This window comes from Carassius carassius, chromosome 20 (genome assembly GCF_963082965.1).
Source record: "Carassius carassius chromosome 20, fCarCar2.1, whole genome shotgun sequence".
Lineage (NCBI taxonomy): Eukaryota > Metazoa > Chordata > Actinopteri > Cypriniformes > Cyprinidae > Carassius > Carassius carassius.
The window spans coordinates 16738905-16760891 of NC_081774.1; the positions used below are offsets into that span (position 1 = coordinate 16738905).

The 21987-nt window shown below is 38.5% G+C and overlaps 1 protein-coding gene across 7 annotated transcripts in view; it reads right to left on the reverse strand.

The window, feature by feature from the left end:
- Positions 1-21987, reverse strand: part of LOC132096504 (TRAF2 and NCK-interacting protein kinase-like) — a 106898-nt gene that overhangs the window by 16451 nt on the left and 68460 nt on the right. For 2 of the 7 annotated variants that reach the window (XM_059501898.1, XM_059501897.1), the window contains exons 5-16: positions 19052-19162; positions 18317-18407; positions 16176-16306; positions 14493-14547; positions 12549-12627; positions 12044-12219; positions 10779-10845; positions 10493-10691; positions 5617-5727; positions 4014-4100; positions 2708-2914; positions 1009-1317 (exon numbers count right to left, since the gene is read on the reverse strand). In XM_059501898.1, the coding sequence (XP_059357881.1) occupies positions 1009-1317; positions 2708-2914; positions 4014-4100; positions 5617-5727; positions 10493-10691; positions 10779-10845; positions 12044-12219; positions 12549-12627; positions 14493-14547; positions 16176-16306; positions 18317-18407; positions 19052-19162 (1623 nt within the window). The remainder of the gene's footprint in view (positions 1-1008; positions 1318-2707; positions 2915-4013; positions 4101-5616; positions 5728-10492; positions 10692-10778; positions 10846-12043; positions 12220-12548; positions 12628-14492; positions 14548-16175; positions 16307-18316; positions 18408-19051; positions 19163-21987) is intronic. The other 5 variants (XM_059501901.1, XM_059501900.1, XM_059501903.1 and 2 more) reach the window with 3 other exon arrangements.

Below are 21987 nucleotides of genomic sequence, written 5' to 3' on the forward strand. Positions count from 1 at the left end.
CAGACAGCGATTGTTAAGCAGAAGTGAAAGCGAAACCCGTCTCACTTTAAATCCGTTTTTCTCAAAATTCCATTCTGAAAAATCATCACTATAAGCCAAATTCAGATAGCCATAACTTTTGTGATCTTCAAGCTATGGACTAAATGAAAACAGTTTTGGGAAGGACTTTCAGGATTCATATGGTATCCAAATCTAAAAAAGGTGCAATTTCATCATGTATTGGCTTTTCCTAGATCGCATCACATGTATAGATTTTGCCATTCAGCAAAAAAAAAAAAAAGCCATTACTTGACATTTAATTTTTAGGATTAAGAGTGCAAATCAGTAACATAAGACAAGCTATTTACATCTATTCACACAAATTTACAAAGATCGCAGACCAGCTCAATTAATGAGAGGCCTGATTGTCATCATGTTGGTGGGGGAGAACAGGGAGCCTTCGGGGGATAAAATGGGGCTGACCAAGGAGTTGCGACGGCTACCTGGGGATGGCGACCTTGAGGAGACTGGGCTTGCTCTGTGTGTGCTACGAGGAGAGAGCCCCACCCAGTCCAATACAGAACGGAGCGGTGAGGCCATATCGGAATTTTTAGGGGATTTACTGTGAAAAATATGAATGCCCTCACGTTCACAAGATTTGGAACGCGAGATGGGCTGGTTAAAACTCTTCATGATCAACTCCACCGAAGCGGATGAAGACAGGTCAAGAGCAGAGGAGCAGCGATTCACAAGAACTGAATCGTCTGAACAGAACGTTGCGAGAGGCACGGCCCACTCCCATTTCGGCACGCTTAGGAGTTTCTTGGACGACACAGAGTTTGAACGCTTCTCTTTGGCCTTAATCTCTCGAAACGAGTGCTCTGGGGCTGACTTAGACAGCAAGCTGTCCTCATCGACCATCAGACTCTCATAGTTAATGGCGATTTGTGGGAGCAACTCATCTACATCTAGTCTATGGAACGGTGAAAGCTTTGCATCTGAGGCTGAGGCCAGGTCCTCTGAACTAACCGCTTTAGTGATCACTGGGTTGGGCTTGCATCTGCGGGCCTCCTGCCCGGCCTTTTGGAAGGCCCTATGCTGTCGCACCTGCTGGCTAATCTTTTCTCGACTCTCTTGCTGTCCTGAGACACAAAAGCTGGGCTGCTGGTGCTTCCTGTGATGTAAATGCTTGGCGACCTGTTCTCTAATAGGGGGAAGCATTCTAGTGGGGTCTGAGGGGCTCCGGTGAGGGACGTGGCGCTGACGGGATGGGGATGAAGAGGATGAGGAAGACTTGTGGTTGATGGGTTGGCTCTGTTTCAAGGGCCGGCCATGGACCTGAAACAGTGAGTCAAGAGTTTTTTGTTAAACACAGTTAAGTTGGTTAAAAAACATCTGGGCCAAGTGCATACTACAAGACTGAAACTCAGATTGCTTTTCACACTGAGGTCTCAAAGTCTCACCAACGTCCAACATGTCACCAAATATATTCCAGTTCCATGTTTGTGGACAAGAATCAAATGTAGTGTTAAGTGCATTCAGTAGTTCTTTAGCTAGAGTTAGTGTTGCTATTCTTTGTGTACTTTAACAACCAATACTGTTAGACACTGCCATCTTTCTACGTGGATCAGCATGATTACACAAAAATGTTTTTGTGTAAACTGCTCTATAAATCTTACCAGTATCACTAATCTGTCCAATAAAAAAAATAACTCCTACTCAGGATTTTCTCTGTCATCAAATCTTTCCATGTTGTGAATGTCTTGCCAATATTTTTTCTAGTTTTTCCATATATGTCAGTCTGTCTGTCTTCAGACCTTCACTTCTTTAGCCATATAATTACTGATTCTTCTATTTTCTATGCTGGTAAATCATGTGTGTTACATTGTCTAAGTTTTGTTCTTCATATCACCAAACAATGCCAATGTGCATGAGGATTCAGTCCGGCATTTAGTAAAACACAGTGGATCATGAGTTTAAAAAAAAATTAATAAATTATTAGCACCAAACTATTGAATGCACCTTTAATTTGTGTGCTTTTGTGTAAAAACAAATTTTGAGATCTGTGATTACTAATTTATGCAACAACCTTCTGTTTTGTAGTGTGCGCTTGGCCTAGTAAAGCAAAAATAAAACCAGAACACTGTAGCGAATGTAGTTCAAAAGAAAGACTCCAGATTGCTTCACAAAGACATTAAATACGGTTTCCTTCAGTTTATATATAGTGTTCTAAATGGACTGTGGTGGTCTTTTTGCTGACATGCTAGGATAAAACAAGAGAGTTAATCTGTCCAGTTTCATTTTGCTGACTCAGCATCAAGTATTGTTGGACTTTCAGTAAAAGTTTCCAGGCTGGTGACCCTGAAAAATGTGCTGGAAAACATTTCTGCAGTGCAACACTATGTCTTAACCAGATGCAATGTGTTTCCAGTGACAAGCATTTTGTCTGTCTGCACAGTGGAGGATACGAAGCCAATCAGAAAATATTTGATGTTAAATGTACAGTTATTAGCATTATGATTTTGGACTAATCAGATTTTACTGTTGGGCTAGAGAGTGTGCCCTGGTAATTGTTGCTTATCATGGTCACAGCTGGTCAGGACAAAAAAACAAAAACAAAAAAACAAACAAAGGTTTACGGTTCACATCATCACATCATCCATGGAGTAAGTAACACTGTGATGCTGGAAAAAAAGGACAAATTCAGTCTTATTTCAGTTTTACACACCTCTTTGGCCCAGGCAGGTTTATCACTTGGGTTGACTGGATCTTTATAATGATAGAGTTGCTTCTTCTCTGCGGGTCTAGAGTCTTGTTGTTGCTGCTGCTGCTGCTGCTGTTGTTGGAGAGAGACAAGGTAAGCCCTCTCTTGATGGAGCTGTCTCTGCAGTCTCTCTGCCTGTCTCTGTTCCTCCACTTGTTTACGTTTATACTCCTGAAGACACAGAGAGATTATGATAATTATATATATTAAACTTTTTTTTTTTTTGCAAAACATCGACAAGGGCCATGCAATTGCAAGGACTTCAACACAGTACCACGAAAGCGCAATGTCCATACACTGGCACACAAACACAATCAAAACATGCATGTGCTGGATCAATTATATGTAGCTCAAGACAAATGGGAAGATACAAATCCATTCCAGGCATAGTTCTGCATCAATGGCAGAAATCTGGGATGGTGACGTAGATGGAAAAAAAGACACAAGTACCACTCTTCTGTCCATAAAAGCTCAAGAATGGAGCTACCGGGAACATAAAATCCTCAAGAGCAGCTTTTCACTCTTTTATCATTCTCTTTTCTCCTTTGTCTCCCTAGTGGCTTAGGTGGAAAACACTTTTTTTTTTGCATCATCCTGGCCTGCTCTAAACGTCAAAACTAAAAGAAAAGAAAGAAAGGAAGGAAAGACCTGCTAAGGTCCACATCTCTCCCAGTTTCACATAAAATGCATCATAGCAAGTGGGATTTCACAGGAACGAATGTTTTAATTTGTTAAGGATTATATATATATCTTGTTTTGTTGTCTGTATTGTTTAGTCAGTCTATATGCTTGCACTGATATAATGTGTAGTGAAGATGAATATCATCATGAATAAACATGATGTAATGTACCTAAATGTTAAAAACATTAAAATCTCTCTCTATACAGTTGCCATATGCTGTACAAACAGTAGCAGAGTAGTTGGCACAATTGTGTTCCTAACAGTTGGAGTCATGCTGCTCAGATGGGAAATTCAGTTTCAAGTCCAGCTTACAACATAACTTAAATCTCACTCCTCAACACTGTTACCAAGTCAAAAACTACATTCTAGTTCTCCTAAATGGTGAAATTTCTCATATATTACAAGGACAAGCAAAAAAAAAAAACACAATTAATTTTAATACTTCAAAGCAAAATATAACAGTATTGTGATTCTGCATGCAAGGAGGCCAAACGATAAACAGCTAGATATGGGTCAGCGCAGAAGCGTGTTGGGAGAGGAGTCACAGGGTTCAGGGGTACAGCAAGGCTAGTGTCTTCTCTCTGTTACCAGTAGGAGCGCCTGCTCTTGCAAAAGCTGTTGCTGCAGGATCTCGAGCTGTCTCTGTTCCTCTTCCAACTGACGACGGATATACTCCTACAGACCAGTCGCAACACAAGAGATGGAAAGACAGGGGAAAAAAATAAACAGAAAAACGAGTTTATCATAGTTTGTACAGGATCTGGAGTAAAAGTGTGACAGGACAAGACCACAGAAGATGAATAAGTGTGAGATGGATCGAACAGCAAAATGACACTGGACAACTACTAGATATCCAACTAGAACCATATAATTATAGCTAATCCGCTAGAACAACAGCTGTTAGAATGATAGCTAGAACCTTAAAGACTAAACAATATCTAGCTAAACATATAAAGCCATAGATAAAACTACAACACCTAATTAGCTAGAATGCCATCTAGCTAGTGAGATAAAATGATCGACAGAACAACAGCTAACAAGCTATTAATCATATATTGGAAAAAGATCAAGCTAACTAGATAAAATTGTACATAACAAGATGACAGCTAGATACAAAGACAGCTAACTAAATTGAAACAGCTAGGTAAAACAATAGCTAGCCATCTAGAACCATAACAGCTATAGATAACTGAAACCACAGATAGAACAGTAGCTAGAACAAAAATAGCTAGCTAGAACCATAGTCTGAAAAAAAAAACCAGCTAGTTAAATAAAACCATAGTAAGAATGATAGCAACAGTATAATAGCTAGTTAGACAGAAGGATAGCTAGTTAAGAAAAATGAACATTACTAAAATTTGCCATGATTTTACTACAAGTAAAAAAAAAAACATTTTAGCCATGGTATTTGTAGTAAAACTGTGGTTATACTTTAAAAACATGGTTGCAACACTTTAGTTAAAGATCATGTACACAAATTAATGAAGTGGTGTAGAACTGTGGAATGCGTGGGAGAGAACAGAGCTGATCGTGTGATGAGTGAAGAGCGGGTGTAAACGTGTGAAGAGAGAGAAAGAGCACACTGGGAGTTTGTACATCAGCACACCTGAAACAGTGTGCCTGAGAGAACAAGGAAGGTGGGAGAGGATACTGATAGTGAGAGCAGAGAGAGAGGGGAGTGTAATCACTGTGTTCTCAAGAGCAACTGTGAGATGATGATGATGATGATGGAAAAATCTCTTCAGCGCGAGTGGTGTGTGAGCAAGCACGCAGGTCAGAGCTCTGGAAAATAGCGGCCATTAACAGATCCCTTCTTAGAAACGTACCGACAGCTCTGCAAGGTAATTAACATCACCCACACGAATGAAAGAGAGATATTCTCTTCTATTTATCAAGTCAGTGACTCAGCCGTCCCTTCATACATCATGAGATGTGTGGGGGAATGGTTCAAGGTCATGCGGCCGCACACACACACATCCCAGTTAAGGATGTTAGATGGTCAATCTTCCTGGAGTAGATAAAGAGAAAAGCAGGGGTGCTGTGCGCTCATTTCCCACATCTTATCTGGCTCTCCACAGAACCTCTTCGTTATGGAGCCATTCACAGGGTTACTTTAACAACAATTAACTTCTATTAATTGAGTGTGTAGTTGGTTTCCAGTTGTGTCATCGGAGCGGTGCTGTGTGTGTACCTGCTCCCTTTCGGCCTGTCTCCTCTCCTCCTCTCGACGGAGCTGCTCCTCATAGCGATGTCTCTGATCCCTCTCCAGCTTCTTCCTGAGCTCACGCTCATGCCGCTGTTGCTGAGAGACACACACACGCACAATCATGCAGCTGAATATCTGTCTTTACAAAGCAACAGTGTAAAAGCATTTTTCCTTCCACGTCCTCAGTGAGACTCCAGTAAGACTCTGTTGGAGTGTGTCATTTGTTAATGTGTGATGCTATTGGGAAGCAAAATGGACAATTCATTCAGACCAGCTGATGTCCTCCATTATCCACATCAGTAGGTTAGAGCTTGGTGATATGACAAACATTTATTTCAGACCTCAATATTTATCAGCCTTTTGATGTCAGTATATCTCAATATGCATGGATGTGTTCTGAAAGGGTAGAGGCAGTACGATGGAGTTTTATTTTTAGTTTAATTCATAGTCATTTTGTTAAGTACCATTTTTATTATATATATATATACAGACACACACACACACACATTACATACTAGGGGTGTAACGGTACGCAAAAATCACGGTTCGGTACGTACCTCGGTTTTAAAGTCACGGTTCGGTTCATTTTCGGTACAGTAAGGGAAAGAAATGCAAACATTAAACTGCAGGTTGTTTATTACTATAAACTTTTTTTAATTTGTTTACACTTTTAAAAAATACTTTTTAATAAAATATATATAAAATAAAAAAAGAATAAGAAATAAAATACTGCTGCAAAGTTCTCCACTAAATAAAATACTCTGTCTCAAACCAATATCATATAATAAAATATAATGAAAAATATAAATAAATAACTATGATTACAGTGCAGCATTACCAATCTCAGCTTGTAGGCCTGCTCATATTTAAAAAATATATATAACTTTTCCAAAGTGTAAAGTGCAGCATGAACAGTTTCAGTTTTGAGACCTGCTCAGATTTCGTTATTGCGTTGGACCGATCAGAATTAAGAGCAAAGGTCTGTTTAAATGCGGACGGGAGCTGCGTTTGAATTACAATCGTTTTTTTCCTAGTTGTAGTGATGTTCACACTAGCGTGATCAGTGGTGGATAGGCTACAGAACGTCATTAATAGGTGGGCCTGGTGAATATACGGAGGGGCCTCGGGTTTTTTAATCTTATACACCTGATCCCCGGGCTCCGTATTATAGAGCTTTCACACTGCGTGCGGATGCGGTCCGGCGATCCGTTCCATGTGCGGTGCAGTGCAGAGATCGTTTCCGCACCGAGTCTATTTCTGATGTGCTGCACTCGCTGAATTAAAGTGACAGGCTGACAGTGCATGGTTCGTGGTCTAAAATGAACACAGATTGACATGAAAATATAATAATCTCACCATTAATGCGTTTAATTAAATAAAATGTAGTAATCTCACCATAAATGCATTTAATTTAATTATACTCTTTTACACAGTCATCTTTTTTTACTTTAGGACCGGGGTAAAGCAAGGAAAAATAAAATTTACTTCAAGGCGACATAATGAACAACTCTCGTCTCATTCATGGTGGAGGTGAAAAAACAATTTCTTTGTGACATGCAATATTTATTGTATTTAAACTTAAATGCAAAAGAAAATGCATGATAGTCGGCTGTTTTTGTAAATTTTAAGTTTTAATTTGAAATGTTTGCGATTTTAAAATAAGTACTACATGGTTAAATATTTAACCACTTGTTTGAGCAACTTAATATATTAATCTATATAAGTAGTGCTGAATAATACATTGTTTAAATTGTGTTAAAATGTCTATTAAAGAGTGTATATGTACAAAGAGAATCACAATGCTGACAAACCTTTTTTTTTTTTACTTTTTTAATAAAAGTTTCTGATAACTTCTGGATTTGAAATACAAATAGTGAGTATGTGTTTGTGGTAGCCTACAGTCGTGGATCAGTCACGCACTGCACACGGAGTATGTGTGTTTCACAGTGTAACAGTGTAACAGTGGCGTTACGCCACTTTTAAGTCAGTGCGCGCACGGAGAGCGTTTGGCCGGCCCGTGCAGAAAAAAAATTCACAAGAGAACGAGCTGTGTTGCGTGATAGCATCACTGGACTGACACGTGATATGGCGACATAATATTTTTATTTTGTAGCTATTTTTCGTAGCTACTGTACTTAAATGTCCTCAGGAAACTATTAAAATTAAATTATTTGTTAATTCGTTATTATTAAAATTAAAAAAATAAATTGTTTTTATTAATCTGATTGGGTGGGCCACCAGTCAATCTGGGTGATTGACAGACCCACCCATAAATCCGCGCCTGCGCGTGATGCCTTTTGAAAACCTTAGGCCGGTGACACACTGGCATATTGCACCTGTCAAACACCGTCAATACTGTTGACGGTGTCCTTTATCAGTTGGCTTTATATTTATGCTCAACATGAAGTATAGATATTGTTGTAGTGAAGACAAGATCCTGGTCTGTCGATCCTGGTCTCGGCGGTCTCCCTCTTTGTCACCTACAGTAGCAGCAGTGCGCCAGCGCCGCGTCAGGCACGATTCTGGTGTGTAAAGACACAGAAAACGCGAAGCAGGTGTCACGCAATCAGCTGCAGGGCGGGATTTGCGCTGAACGCGAAGACTTCCGCCACTTAATATGTTCGTTTGGAAACACGAAAATGCACCTATGTTCCGCAAACAAAAAGCCCTGTACCGAAACGGTCCGGTACGAATACACGTACCGTTACACCCCTATTACATACATATATGTAAGCATGTATGTATGTATGTATGTATGTATGTATTTCTAAGCACGTATTTCTAAGCACAGATAAAATCTACAATCTAATTTTATACATAAATGTTACTAAATATTTTTAAAAATGAAAAATTACCAACAAGGAATATCTTAAACATATTTGGGCAACAAATGAAGTGGAATGTTTGATTCATTGAAACTGTAGGTTCGATTAATTTACGTAAATCAATTCAAACAGCCCAAGTCAAACCACGTCTTCGCTATACAATAACCCATTTTTTATAACCATTATTTTTAGTATTAAGAATTATGTACAGCAGTGGTTCCCAACCTTTTTCAACTCGCGGCCCACACAACCAAACATATATGTTTGCGCAACCCACTGCAAAAAAATAAATAAATAACTGACCCCGCTATTTTTGGGTTAATAACTTAGTACTCAGAAGCTAGATTGTTAACTGTATTTATTGAATGAACTAGGGCTGTGTGATATGCACAAAAAAAAAAAAAACATATCGCGATTTATTTGATTAATTTTGCTATTTCGATTTTAAATCACAATTTTGATGCACACATATATGCTTTACAGTCATAAATGCATTCAGGATGAATTTGAAACATATTTCCAAAAGAAAACCAATTATAGCTTTATCAAAAAGTTGTAACGTCTCTAGAACAGACATTAGTCAAAATAAACACTATAGTAAAGGTGTAACAACATTTATAGACTAATGGTAAAAAAATAAATATAAATATATACAGTATGTGTGTGGATATATATGTGTGAGCAGAGAGAGCGCATTATTGTAACGCGAAAGCACATTAAAATAATGCACGAGCGCAAATCTCTCCGCTCGCACGCAGATTGCTCAGATATACGCTGCCCTCACCCGGTGAGAGTGTGCGCACTTAAAACGTGTCTCCTCTCACTTAAACTGCATCCTGTGCACTCACAACTCTCTCTATGCACATGTGCTGGATACTAATTATTTTCGCACGTTTTTATTTCTAGCCTTTTACCGCGTGCAGTGAGAACGCTCTGATCCGTCAACATGGGCTCGGAAAAAAGGCGCATCACAGACAGTGTGTGAACCTGGAGTTAGGCATATGCCCAGTCGGTTCTGTCCTCGCACTAGGCCCAATGCATTCTGATTGGCTTGGATAGCATACTGCGGGAGGCCGCGAAAAATCCTGCTATAAAATTATTTAGAAATCGCGCAGGCTCAAATCTTTATTTTATGACGATTTCTATTAATCGCACAGCCCTAGAATGAACTGGCAATGAACAGAAAATAACTCGGGCTGCACCGCTCAGCAAAACGGGAAAACCAGATCCAGGCAGAGCTCGGCAGCAGGTAGACATGTTGACAGCATTTATGCATGTTTGAATTTGTTGTTCTGTAGCATATGCAGCAAAATATCTAAGATAAATTGGCGGTTTATTCTTAAACCAATCAGCGAGCTCGAATAGTGGAAGCATAGTTACAGTTTAATATTTATTTTTTGTTATTTAATTATATATATGAAATATATTATTATTTATTTTATTAGTAATTGGCGGCCCACCTGCAATACCATCGTTGAAAACCACTGATGTACAGCATTCTTTACAGTATTTAATTCTAACAGCAATTTTATTCTTAATTTCCAAACCAAAAAAAGTGCATTAAAATCACTGTAATTGTCACAATATTGTTTAAAATCACTGTGAATATTCTGCAGTTATATATTATATTACCAGGCCCTAGTAGTCGTATTTCAAGAATAGACTTTGCACAAAACTAGCTTATCATTAGCATGCTAGATTTCCTGCTTTCCACAATGCACTGTTCCTTAAAATAACCCTTGGCCTCAAGCTACACCGAGCCTGGTGTTAAAGTCATCACTCTCTGTAGGAGAGGAATGCTGGTCTGCATTTGTGTGTAACTGCTAATCTGGATGTTCTCTATATAAATACTGAAGATCTATGTGAGCAAATACAGAGAGCCTCAATTAACAGATGTATATTAAAAAAAAAGTTATTTTCATATGAGCTCAGAGCAGCTGAAGTTATGCCATGAGACTACTGCTGGTGTAAACCTTGGCGGTCATGGAAAACACACTGTGGCTTGCACACACACACACACACACATGATGACGTACCTCTTCTAATCGGCGCCTCTGTTCTTTTTGTTCCTCAATGCGTTTCTGTCTCTCTGCCAGTAGCTGGTGCTTGTGTCCCTCGTTCTGCTGCTGTTCCAGCTGCTGTCTGCGCAGAGCCTCTGATCGTTCCTTATTGGCCAGCTGCAGCCGTAAGAAATCCCGCCTCAGAGTGGACTCTCCGGGTATGTTAATGATGGAGCTGCATTGAGATGGATGAATGAAGAAATCAGTTTGTCATATATACCCACATCCACACATCCAATCCAACACATCATGCGGGATGTACCTGGGCTCTCCCATGTCATTTTCCTCCTCCTCCTCTTCACTCCCGCTGTACTCGTACTCAGTCTCATCTGCAAGTGTGAAAATGTCCTGCAGTCAAATTTCAGACATGCAAAACCCTCCCTGATGGGATCCCTGTCAGGTACCTTGACATTCTGTGTCCTTAAAGCATCTGTCTGCTTTTAAAGTGCCAATATTCCATGATTTTGCAGCTTTTCCCTGAAGTGCGCTTATGATGTTCAAGGATTCTAGCACCAGTCACAAATATAATTTAGTTTTTAAATTAAATATTTTTTCACCCTCTCTCTCTGACACTTAAAATTACACAAGCTGTACTATTGTATCTTTAAGGGACAAACCATATTTAATAGAATATCTGACAAGTGGCACTTCCAGCAAATAAATGTAGAACACTTTTTTTTTTTGAGCAAAGCATTTCCATAAAAATAACTTTAGGTTAAGGTTATTTTAAGGTTAAGAGTATTTAAAAAGATTGTTAATAATGAGGACTTATTTGAATAATGACTGGTTGTTTCGAAATATATTCGTTAATAAATACTGTGATTACATAATACATGACTGTGACAGTCATGTTATAAAACATTATAATTCTATTTTGTAAAATATGATGGCAAAGCTGAATTTTCAGCAGCTATTACCCAAGTCTTCAGTGTCACATGAACCTTCAGAAATCATTATAATATGTTAATTTGCTGTGCAATAAACATTTCTTATTATTATTATCATAGTTGAAAACACTAGAATGTGATACTTTTTTTTTAAGGATTATGATGAATAGAAAGAAAGCAGCATTTAAAAGAAAAAATTTCTATATCAATAAGTATGTTTTACAATCGCTTTTGTTTATTAATTTCTTTAAACTTTTATGTCTATATATTTGTAATATTTAAAAATACAAACATTCACTGATTTACTAAAATGCTTTGGTTTAGGTCTAAAGTTTCTTCATATAGCGCTCTTCTTCATATTTATAACCACACAGCAAAATCCTTCATTTTCAATCAGCAATTTAAGGGGCTATATAGGGGGAAAAGAAAAGCCAAATGGAAAATGGAGAATGGGGGTCATGTGTTAAGTGACAAATGCTAAATGTCAGCAGAGATGGAGCATCTGGTGATGGCATTTTCCCAGCTGTGTGCATCTTTATGGTAGCTCATTTGTTTTAGTGTGTTCAACAAAGTGTGTAAAGACAAAACGGGGTATGTCTGATTTGACATGTTAATATATAAAGCTGATCAGGTTGCTCACCTTTCTCGCCTCTCTTCTTCTTGGTGCGGTCGATGTGGTCCTTGAGCTGAATGCGGATCTGTCTCTCGTTGGGCAGTTCTCGGATAAAGGGATGTTTGATGAGATGCTCTGTGCTGGGCCTCTGGTTGTGGTTTTTCACCAGACAGCTCTCAATGAATGACTGGAACTTTTTAGACCTGCAGATATGAGGAAGAGCTTAAGGGGAAAGCTGCAGGCTGATCCCTCTCTTTATTTTTGGCTTCTTGTTTTCTTCAAGCTGTCTGGCAAGAGTGAATGTGTTTACAAGTTTAGGAATCATGTACATTTAAGTTGCTGTTAACAAGGAAAGACCTGTATTTCTGGGGTTACAAGCAACCTTTCTCAAGGCGTTTGCACTCAAATGAACTGACTTTCTGATTAAAAGTAGATGGGACAGAGTGCTTGGGAGATCTTGTTTGGTCTTGCAGAAGCTCTGCACTGGGGGTATGTCTTTGTGACCTCTGTGAACAAAGAGAGGGGCACTCACCACTTCTTGGACTTGAGCCTGGGAGCTGGGCTTCTAGGGATCAGAAACAGGGCTCTCATTGGGTGCATATCACAAAGAGCTGTGGGGAGAGAGAGGAGAATGTTAACACTGGATGTTTTGTACTGTCCAGCAGATCTCAGCCTAGATTTTAGAAATAGACAGGATAAAATATCCATTTGTTGAGTTTGTGCCCAAACATAAAATCAGATTGCATATTTTGTTTATTATCTCTTGAATGCTTCATTCTGTTTGGACAGTGATCAGGACCACGACAAGAAGCAATATATGTATGGCTTATATATTAATTTCCTTTACATACAATAAAGACCTGCTCTTGTCAGAAAGCACTTTTATTGTGTATTGCACTCACACAATGATGCTAGAATGAATGCTGGCTACTAAAGGCTTTATTCACACTGCAGTTAAACATGGCTCAAATTGGATTTTCCCCACTCACATGTGACACCAATCATGTGCCAGTTTACCCTTGGGGCGAAAAATGCACAGCCAAAAACAAAGCAAAGCACAAAAAAAACTAAACAAAAAAAAACCTTTTATCCATTTCCTAAACCATTTAAACTGTACTGACATTAGCACTCAAATATTGAGACCCTTGTTTTGTACAGTGACAACGCATGTCAGAATGCAAATTCTAATGCTTAAATTGAGTGCATAAATTAAAATTTAATTATATGACGATATTTGCTGACGATGTTAGGATGAATATTCCAGGGTGGGGTGTTTAACACATCTAGGGCAGTTTCGCAGCATTGCCTGTTTAGACAAGTGCATGATATGAGTCATATTTAAAAGTAGTTTGAACACCGTCAAAGCATGTATTCTGGTATATTCTGTAAGTGCTTTTCTTGAGCTGACACTAAAAATACATCTATTTCTCAAATGTGCTGCATTGAATCAACAAGAGGTTAAAAACTCAATTTTCAACATGTTTGTGAAGTCCAGCAGCTCGCTTTCAACAAATCAACCAAATATGAAGCTAATACCAACTCTGGAACAGGATTGTGCGGCTTGAAAAGACGCAGATGGCCAGTTTCAGTCTACATGGGCAGGTGCGAGCGGGTTCCCAGCACAGAACGGTCGCGGTTTGAGGATACGCGGTTTGAGGATACAAAGTCTTTCAGCCTGGCAGCGGGGATGGCAAGCTCATTCCAAACTAGAGGATGGTCGAGCTTAGTGAGTTTGTCCAGCAATGTCACTTTTGGCCACAGATCTGTTGCTACATACCGAGGGCCAATATGCCAGTGCCAACAAAAATACATGCTCAAACACACACACATTTCCATTTGTTGTCAGCAGTCACAACGGTGAGTCATCTCTCCAATGGACTACATATAAAAAAGAAAAAAGGCAGATTTGTCCTCAAGTGCACCACCCAGCAGCTTTCTGTCACCTGACCAAAGCAGTACCACCCTGCCAGGGCACCTTCCTACAGGATTATTCCCCTGTCCGGCCAGGACAAGATCAGTACAGTCTGCCTGCCCTTTTGCCTATCCGTCACTGCTCAGCCATCTGTGAGACAGCCTTCCACTGAGAACGGCTAATGCAGCAAGTCCAAACTCTGACCGCGTGGAAGGTCTTACATATCTAACAGATGCAAGGAAGAGGTCTGTGACATTCACATAGGTTTCAGCCAATGTCATAATGCGGCGCAACTAAACATACGGCAACTTTTTATATGCGCTGGCTTGCATCCATCAAGTTTCAAAATGAAGGTACATTTATTTGCTAAATATTTAATTGACTGTAGGCACTGCTTCAGGGTTATGTAATTTTTTTTTTTTGTTAAACTTCCACAAAGTGAGGAATCTGCTCTGATGAACTTGAGAAATTAAGTAGCCCTCTCCTGATGGACCTTTGGATGGTGTATACCTTCATGAAAACATAAATCCCAATATACACAAAGCAGTGAACCATTTTACTCACGTGGGGCTCCTTCAGCCATCTCAATGGCTGTGATTCCCAATGACCACAGGTCACTCTGAAACACAAGAGAGGAAAACTCATGTGAGACGGGACATTTTTTGTTTGTTTTTGGTCTGTCCCATCTAAGAGGTCTTGATCATTTGAATGTAAATTCCCAACAGATTTGCAAACAAGATGGTTTAATTTATATCCGCTATTCATTCAAGAGCTATTTAATTCATTCAGACACTGGGATAAAACAGTTAGTTTCAGAGCAACAATGATTCACCCATCCCAGATTCACATCTTTGTTTCTCTCTACACACAAATGTAACCACAGGTACGAAAATAACAAACAGGTGTGATAACCTTTCATTTCTCTTCCATGGAAGTCTGGCTGCCTGACAGTTTCACTGAAACGGTTGTCAGTAATCCGTTTAACAGTATGATGGATTCTATTGAAACCTGTTGAGTGATTTTACATTACATTTCAAAACAATAAGATGAGTTAAAGTTCCACCCTTCTATCATCTGTCCCTTCTTCCGAGGGAAGACAGACTCACGCCTGCTGATGCCCACTTTTATTCCAAGGCACTGCCCAAGAACAGAGTTAGATGAACTCGTCTGTAACACAATTAACCCAGCTCGAAAAGTAGCTAGCTTTAAACGCATCAAAAGTCTGTATTCTCTATAAAAACCTCAGAGCTCTTGACATTTTTGACTGCAATCAATCAACTAAAATCACACAACAAATGTTCTAATACAAAATCAAAGAAGATGTGGTGATAAAAGCTAAAAAAAAATAATAATAATTGCCATTAATTTTACTTAACTAGCAACCCTTTCTTACTTAATGTTTATTATGTAATGTCCATTTAATGTACATGTTCATTTATATATTAGTAATAGGGTTAAATTACAAATCTTAAATAAGACGAACAGAAAACAAAACCGTTCACATATATATAATTAACATTTTTCTGAAAGTCCTTTTGCTGAGAATTTGAAACAGGAAAATAAGATTTCGAAAAGGACAAACCTAATACAGTGCAGGCTTTTATCAGTGGTGCTGAGCATTATGTCTATGACAAGTAGGTAATTTGATATGCCAATATAAATGCCATGCAGCAGAGAGTAAAACCACTGCACACAGATGACATTTCATACTGCAATAAAATCACTTTCTTTCTTTACATTTGTCTGAGCTTTGAGCTAAACCAGGGATGGATTTTTAAACATACATTGACATGGACTAGAGCCTAATGCTAAAGAGAAACAAGCCAATATTTCTTTTGACAGGAAAGGGGAGGATGATGGCGGGTCCTGTTATAGTGACATTATCAACGCTGCCAGCTGCAGCACAGATCACTGTATTAGCGTGAGTGACTTGTGGATAACGGTGACTAAATTGTTACCAAGGCGAGCTTATTAGATTTTGATTGCATATGCTCACGTGTGTATTGAGTAAATTGAGAAGCCGTGATCAATACTCTCCTCATGGTTAAATCACTGCAGACCAATTTGAAATGAGAGCGCTCTGTTGTTTTGCTGTTATAGAGTAGAATTGTCATTGGCTGCAGCAACACAGTAACAACCAAAATGTATTTGAATGTGTTTTCTCACAACGTGATTATCACTTCAAGACCATGTACTGAAGAGTCTCATGTGTCAAAGATTATATATTTCTGAGAAAGGAGAGCTCACCTTATAGTCATATGTGGCATCTGGATTCTCATCACATGCGATGACTTCTGGTGCCATCCAATAAGGAGTGCCAATGAAAGTGTTCCTACGGCTCACGGTGCGATCTAGCTGTGCACTCACACCAAAGTCCACTGGGGTGCAGATGAAATAGATGGAGAGGAAAACAGCTTGATTAGTTTTAAGCAAATGCTGAGAGCTACAGAGGTACAACAGGTAGGACTAACTGCATTTGATATTTAACAGGAATGAAAACAAGGCTGTGAGGGATAGAAGAACAGTGCATTCAATTGCTATTTAAAAACAAACTGATTGTTCAGCTAACAAAAGTTACCCCCCCCCCCCCCCAAAAAAACAACAACAACAAAACAATCAGTAGTTGTGGAAATTACGAGATCTAAGACCTTTATAAAACGTGTGCCATTGTAAACACTATAATCTATCCCTCACAGCCTCGTTTGCATCAGTGTTAGATTTAACATGGCATCTAACCTGATTAAGGTCTATAGGCCATGATGCAATTACTTCTCTACCACTGTGAGCAAACAAAGTAGAGACAGCACCTAAAGTACAATGGAGGCCCTTGTTTCAAAGTTATTAAACAATTATTTTAGTGTAATGTCATGTACTAACAAGATGTGATCCAATAAAGTGATAAAGATTTAGTTCTGACAAGTGGAAGATATCATAGTGTGGTCACATTTACTGTTGCTGTGTGAAAATTTGAAAACAAAATACAGTAATTTCAGCTAAATTGTGAATTTTCCACATGGGGCAAAAAGTTCCCCACATAGAATTTATTCATGTTAAAGTTCACTTGAATTTGCTGCATTGAGTGGTGTTTTATGTATCGCTATGCTATTGCGAAATTGGTTTGCCAAAATTCTCTAAGTTGACCACATCTTCATACAGAGTAGCCCCACCCTCTGGGGAATTTCACCAGTCGAAAAATGTCCAGTAATTAAAAGTATTTGATGTTTACAGTCTGCAGGAAATCAAAGTTGACTATTTACTTTACTAGCGCATCATTGCTATTGTCTTGATGTGAACAATTAATCTATGCAAGTTAAGCAGCTGAAAAAAAATTGTCTTTGTAATCTTTAATCAAAATCTCAACATTGCTTCTGCTCTGGAATGGCATTCCTTTTCTGATGACGGCTTGGGCAGAATATCCTTAAACACACCCCTCCAAACGTTAGGTTGCTATGAGTGAGAGATTAGAGAAGGAGGAGCACTTGTCTGTCATTAATTACTCACCCTCATGTCGTTCTTTGTTTACCTTCAGAATACAAATATAGATATTTTTGATGAAATCCAAGAGCTTTCTGACTCTGTACAGACAGCAATGGAACTCCCACACTGAAGGGCCCAAAAGGTAGTAAGGACATTGTTAAAATAGTCCATGTGATATTCATGGTTATCCAATACTATGTGTAAATTTTTTTCAGAGATGAATGAAGGTCTTACGGGTTTGGAATGACATGAGGGTGAGCGATTATTGACAGTTTTTTTTTTATTATTCCTTTATACGTTTACACAATATGATAAGGGGTACAAAAAAAATCAACAGCTGCTGCATTTGTGGTTAGTGCTATACATGCTTTCAAGATAGATGACGCCCTATAAAGAATTGTAATACATAAGAAGCTAGTTTAACAAGACATGATAAAATGTCATAAATCAAATAGGTGCGTTGAAAAGCGCCTGTGCTTTCAGGTATTTGGCCTCTCCTCACAGTAAACACAGAGATGTAATGAGATTAAATAAAAACAAATGTTCTCACAGCAGAGAGACAGAGAAAATAAACTTATTTCTTTTGAAAATTTCTTTTCACAATCACAAACCTTCAGCCTTCAGGATATTTATGAAATCTGCTAGAGTAGCACTGTCAACTAAAGGATGATCAATTATTTACCCCACACAGGCTAATTGATTTACCTCTTTTTCAGCCTACTCTGTCTCACAGTCAATGCTAATTTCCTCGCTGAGTTTTAAAGGAGGCACCGCTAAATAACAACAGCACATTAGCATTGCTGGGCAATGCTTCTTTCACATTCCTCTGCTTTGAAACCTTCTCTGCACAGTCGCAGTGAGGCCTGTAAATGCAATGCTGAGTTATCCGAGCCTCAGGGCTGTGCCCTCACCTAGTTTGACCTCTGCGTTCTCTGTTAGCAGCACATTCTGGCCTTTGATGTCTCTGTGGATGACTTTGTGATGGTGGAGATGAGTGAGGCCCTGGAAAAGAGACAAACATGAATTAGGAGAGAAAAAAAGCCAGAATCCTTCATTCACAAACTAGGTTGTGAATTAGTACATTTAATAAATGACATTTTAAACTTAAAAAGTAACAAAACATTTTAGTGAAATGTTCTTCCTGAACATTTATTTGCATTTCTTTAAAATAAATGCAGCTTGGTATGATAATGTGTCATCTAATGCAATGACATTTTTTTTCTTTGGAACACAAAACGATTCATGCTCTAGATTTAAGGTCTTCTGAATGCATACTACATACACTACAATTTAAACAGCAATAGTAAAATGAATCCTTTTATTTAGCAACAATACATTAAAATGGACAAAATGGACAGTTAATAAAAATTCTGCTTAAAATAAATAATGTTCTTTTAAACTTTATATTCATTAATGCAGCCTAGAAAATAATTCTAAAAAAAAATCAAAACGGATGAACTTTTGAACAGTAGAGAATTTGATTAGATAATTGAAGTACACTATAGGTAGGCCAGTCTATACTGTTGCTCAGGTAGAATATCTCAGTACAGTCGTTTTGGACTGGTAAATCACCTACTGTAAAACAGCACGCATGTCCCAAATGCTAGTTTAAGCACAGCAGGGACAACAGTGTATTGAGCAGTTACCCTGAGGATCTCTCTGCTGATGTAGGCAGTCCAGTCTTCCCTCAGTGAGTTGCCCTTGGTGTTCTTGATCAGGTCTGTCACTGAGCCTGCACCACAGAACTCCATCACCAGCTGTAGAGGAGACAACAAGTCACTTCCTGCAAATCACAGTCGTCCTTTTGTCTTTCACACAGTCCCTTAAAGACTCCATTAAATCAAAGTAAGAGATTTATGGCTTTGAGTCCATGTGTGATAGCTTTGGGGTCATCTATTTGATACTGTACTGCTACATTCACTTTTATTACATAAATACAATTTCAGCACTATACAGATTTGTGAACAACCAATCAAAAACTTTCTAAAATGATCATGTTATTCCACTTTAATATGTTCCGTTTCAATAGTAAATATGTCAACACAGAAACGAAAACCGTTCATTAAACCATTTCAAGGGGTCTTGAAACACTTTCAAACACTTTTAGCTTCAAATCTCATTTCTGTGCAGTTGTCCCATTTATTCTAATTTTGCACTCGTCTACCATTTGCTTATCAAAAATATATTAGAACAACCCACTTAAACTGCAAGCAATCACAAACAAAACCCAAACAAACAAACAAACAGCACGATAGGGGCTGCCTGCTTTCATCAGCCCGTTACTATTTCATGGGATTCATGGGATTACGCCCCACTGAGCACTGGGTGGATTTTATTTAAATTAAGACAGAGAGGAAAGTCCCACAGATCATTAAAAATCATGATAAATATTGTAGAATTCAACACAAACAACCAAGTAGGGACATTCAAATGGAGGACATAAATCTTTGAGCACTGCTCAACCGCAGGCTGAGAGAGAGAGAGAGAGAGAGAGAGAGAGAGAGAGTCTATTAATATGCATGTGGATGCTGGGATAAATGTAGCAGACAGGAGGAAAGGCCTGTCATCATCGTCATGCGCTGAAGATCTGATCCCCTCCTCTCCCACCGGTCCATGTCTCTCAGACCCAAGACGTGCAGTGTTTAAAAGGCCACATCACTCAGCTTTTAATTGGAACTGATTTGGCTGAAAGAATGAAACTTGCTGGCAAAATGGCAAGCAGACAGAGATCAGTATGGACTTTTACTTTAATATCTGATGTGAATTTCATTTGAGATGTAACCGAGTATAAATCTATAAATCAATTCAACAACAAAACAAAAAAAACTAACACGAAACCAAAAACAAAACAAGATAAAATCTCCAAAAAAAAAAAGCAAACAGGAATGAAAAGGGATGAAAAAAAGAACAGAAGAACACGATAACACTTCAAACTTTTAACTTTAATTTCATCTATTATCTTCAGATTATTTGTAATAATGGGAAGGGTAATTCCTCAGAAGCAAAAGGTGATATTTCTGTAGTACGGGTAAGCCCATAATACAGAAGTTAAACAAAGCCATTAATCTTTGTCGGTTTGTTTTGCCAGGAAGAGGCAGTGAACTTTTACAGATGAAAACAGGATTTGTTCTCATGAAAAGGGCAACTGACAAATAACTAAATCTACTGTTCTAGTACAGAAATCTGAAAAAAATTGTTTTGAGAAACACCTACGTTTTTAAACACCTACCTCATGGAATTTATTCCGTGTAGAAGCTAAATTTAATTTGCTGCAAATGAAAATGACAAGTACGGCCCATTACATAAATTGCACTGTTGAGTAACTGACTGTTGTTTGTATAAAAAATTTAAACCACATTTTTCCAGAACAAAAACAACAATGCTATCTAAAAACCGGGGCCAAGTTACACAAATACTAGCGATTTGTCATGCTACAACACTGCTGCATTCGACAAATGAACATAACACACCAGAAAATGGTTGCAAAATATAGCTAGTCAGCTTAGCTGATCCTCAAACCATCCGATTTAGCCTTATTCTGTAGTAATTGGAAGTGACTTGTGCTTCTAGCTCCTCTGATCGTACTTCAGCGGAGAGTGTCCTGTCTGGTCACGAGCCCTTGAGCACAGCCCTTAGGTTCAAATACTCCATGTCAGAGATGTGTGCTCAACCACACAACAGCCACTCAATCTGGCTGCATCTGGAAGTGGCCTACAGTTAAATAAGGAAACACTTTACATTATTCAGTTCTCTGAAAATGAACATTTGCTTCTTTGGCCAGTATAACTTAAAGGGATAGTACTCCCAAACATGAAAATGTTGTCATTATTTACTCATCCTCTTGAGCTTCTTTCTTCTGTTGAGCACAAAAGAAGATATTCTGAAGAATGCTGGTAACAAAACATTTGTTGGTAGTGACTGACTTCCAAAAAAATCCTGTGGGAGTCAATAGCTACCAGCAACTTTTTGCTTACCAACATTTTTCTGAAATTCTTCTTTTGTGTTGAACAGAAGAAAGAAATTAAATGTTTTGAGTAAACTTTACCTTTAAGAATTGCAAGCGCAAACAAGGATAAATCCATTGTCTAAGAACAGCTCAGTAATCTTAAGGTCTAAGCACATCATAATCCACTCATGACATACAAAACCACTACAACACACATTAAAAAACATCATGTGCTGCTTGACCTCTTGAATGCTTTATGAATCATGAGAAACTTGCTATTTTCAGTCTAGGACGCCATAAAGAAGGAAGAATGAGATCATTGAGCACTTCTCATGAGGCTGTGTTTAGGGTGATGGTGCTTCTCTATTTTCAGACGCTGACTCATTTTCACAGACTATCACACTCCGCTGTATGCCGTGATTCAGCACCAATGCATGTCTCCTAGACAGAAACATGTACATACAGTAGGACTGCGTGACGTTTAGGCATTTCCACAGCAACATGAATCTCAACAGAATCAAAACTCAATTGTCTCAGTTCACACATTTGAAAAGACCAGTATATGCTGTGTTTGATGCCGACGCCTTAAAGGATTAGTTCACTTTCAAAAATAAAAAAATTCCTGATAATTTACTC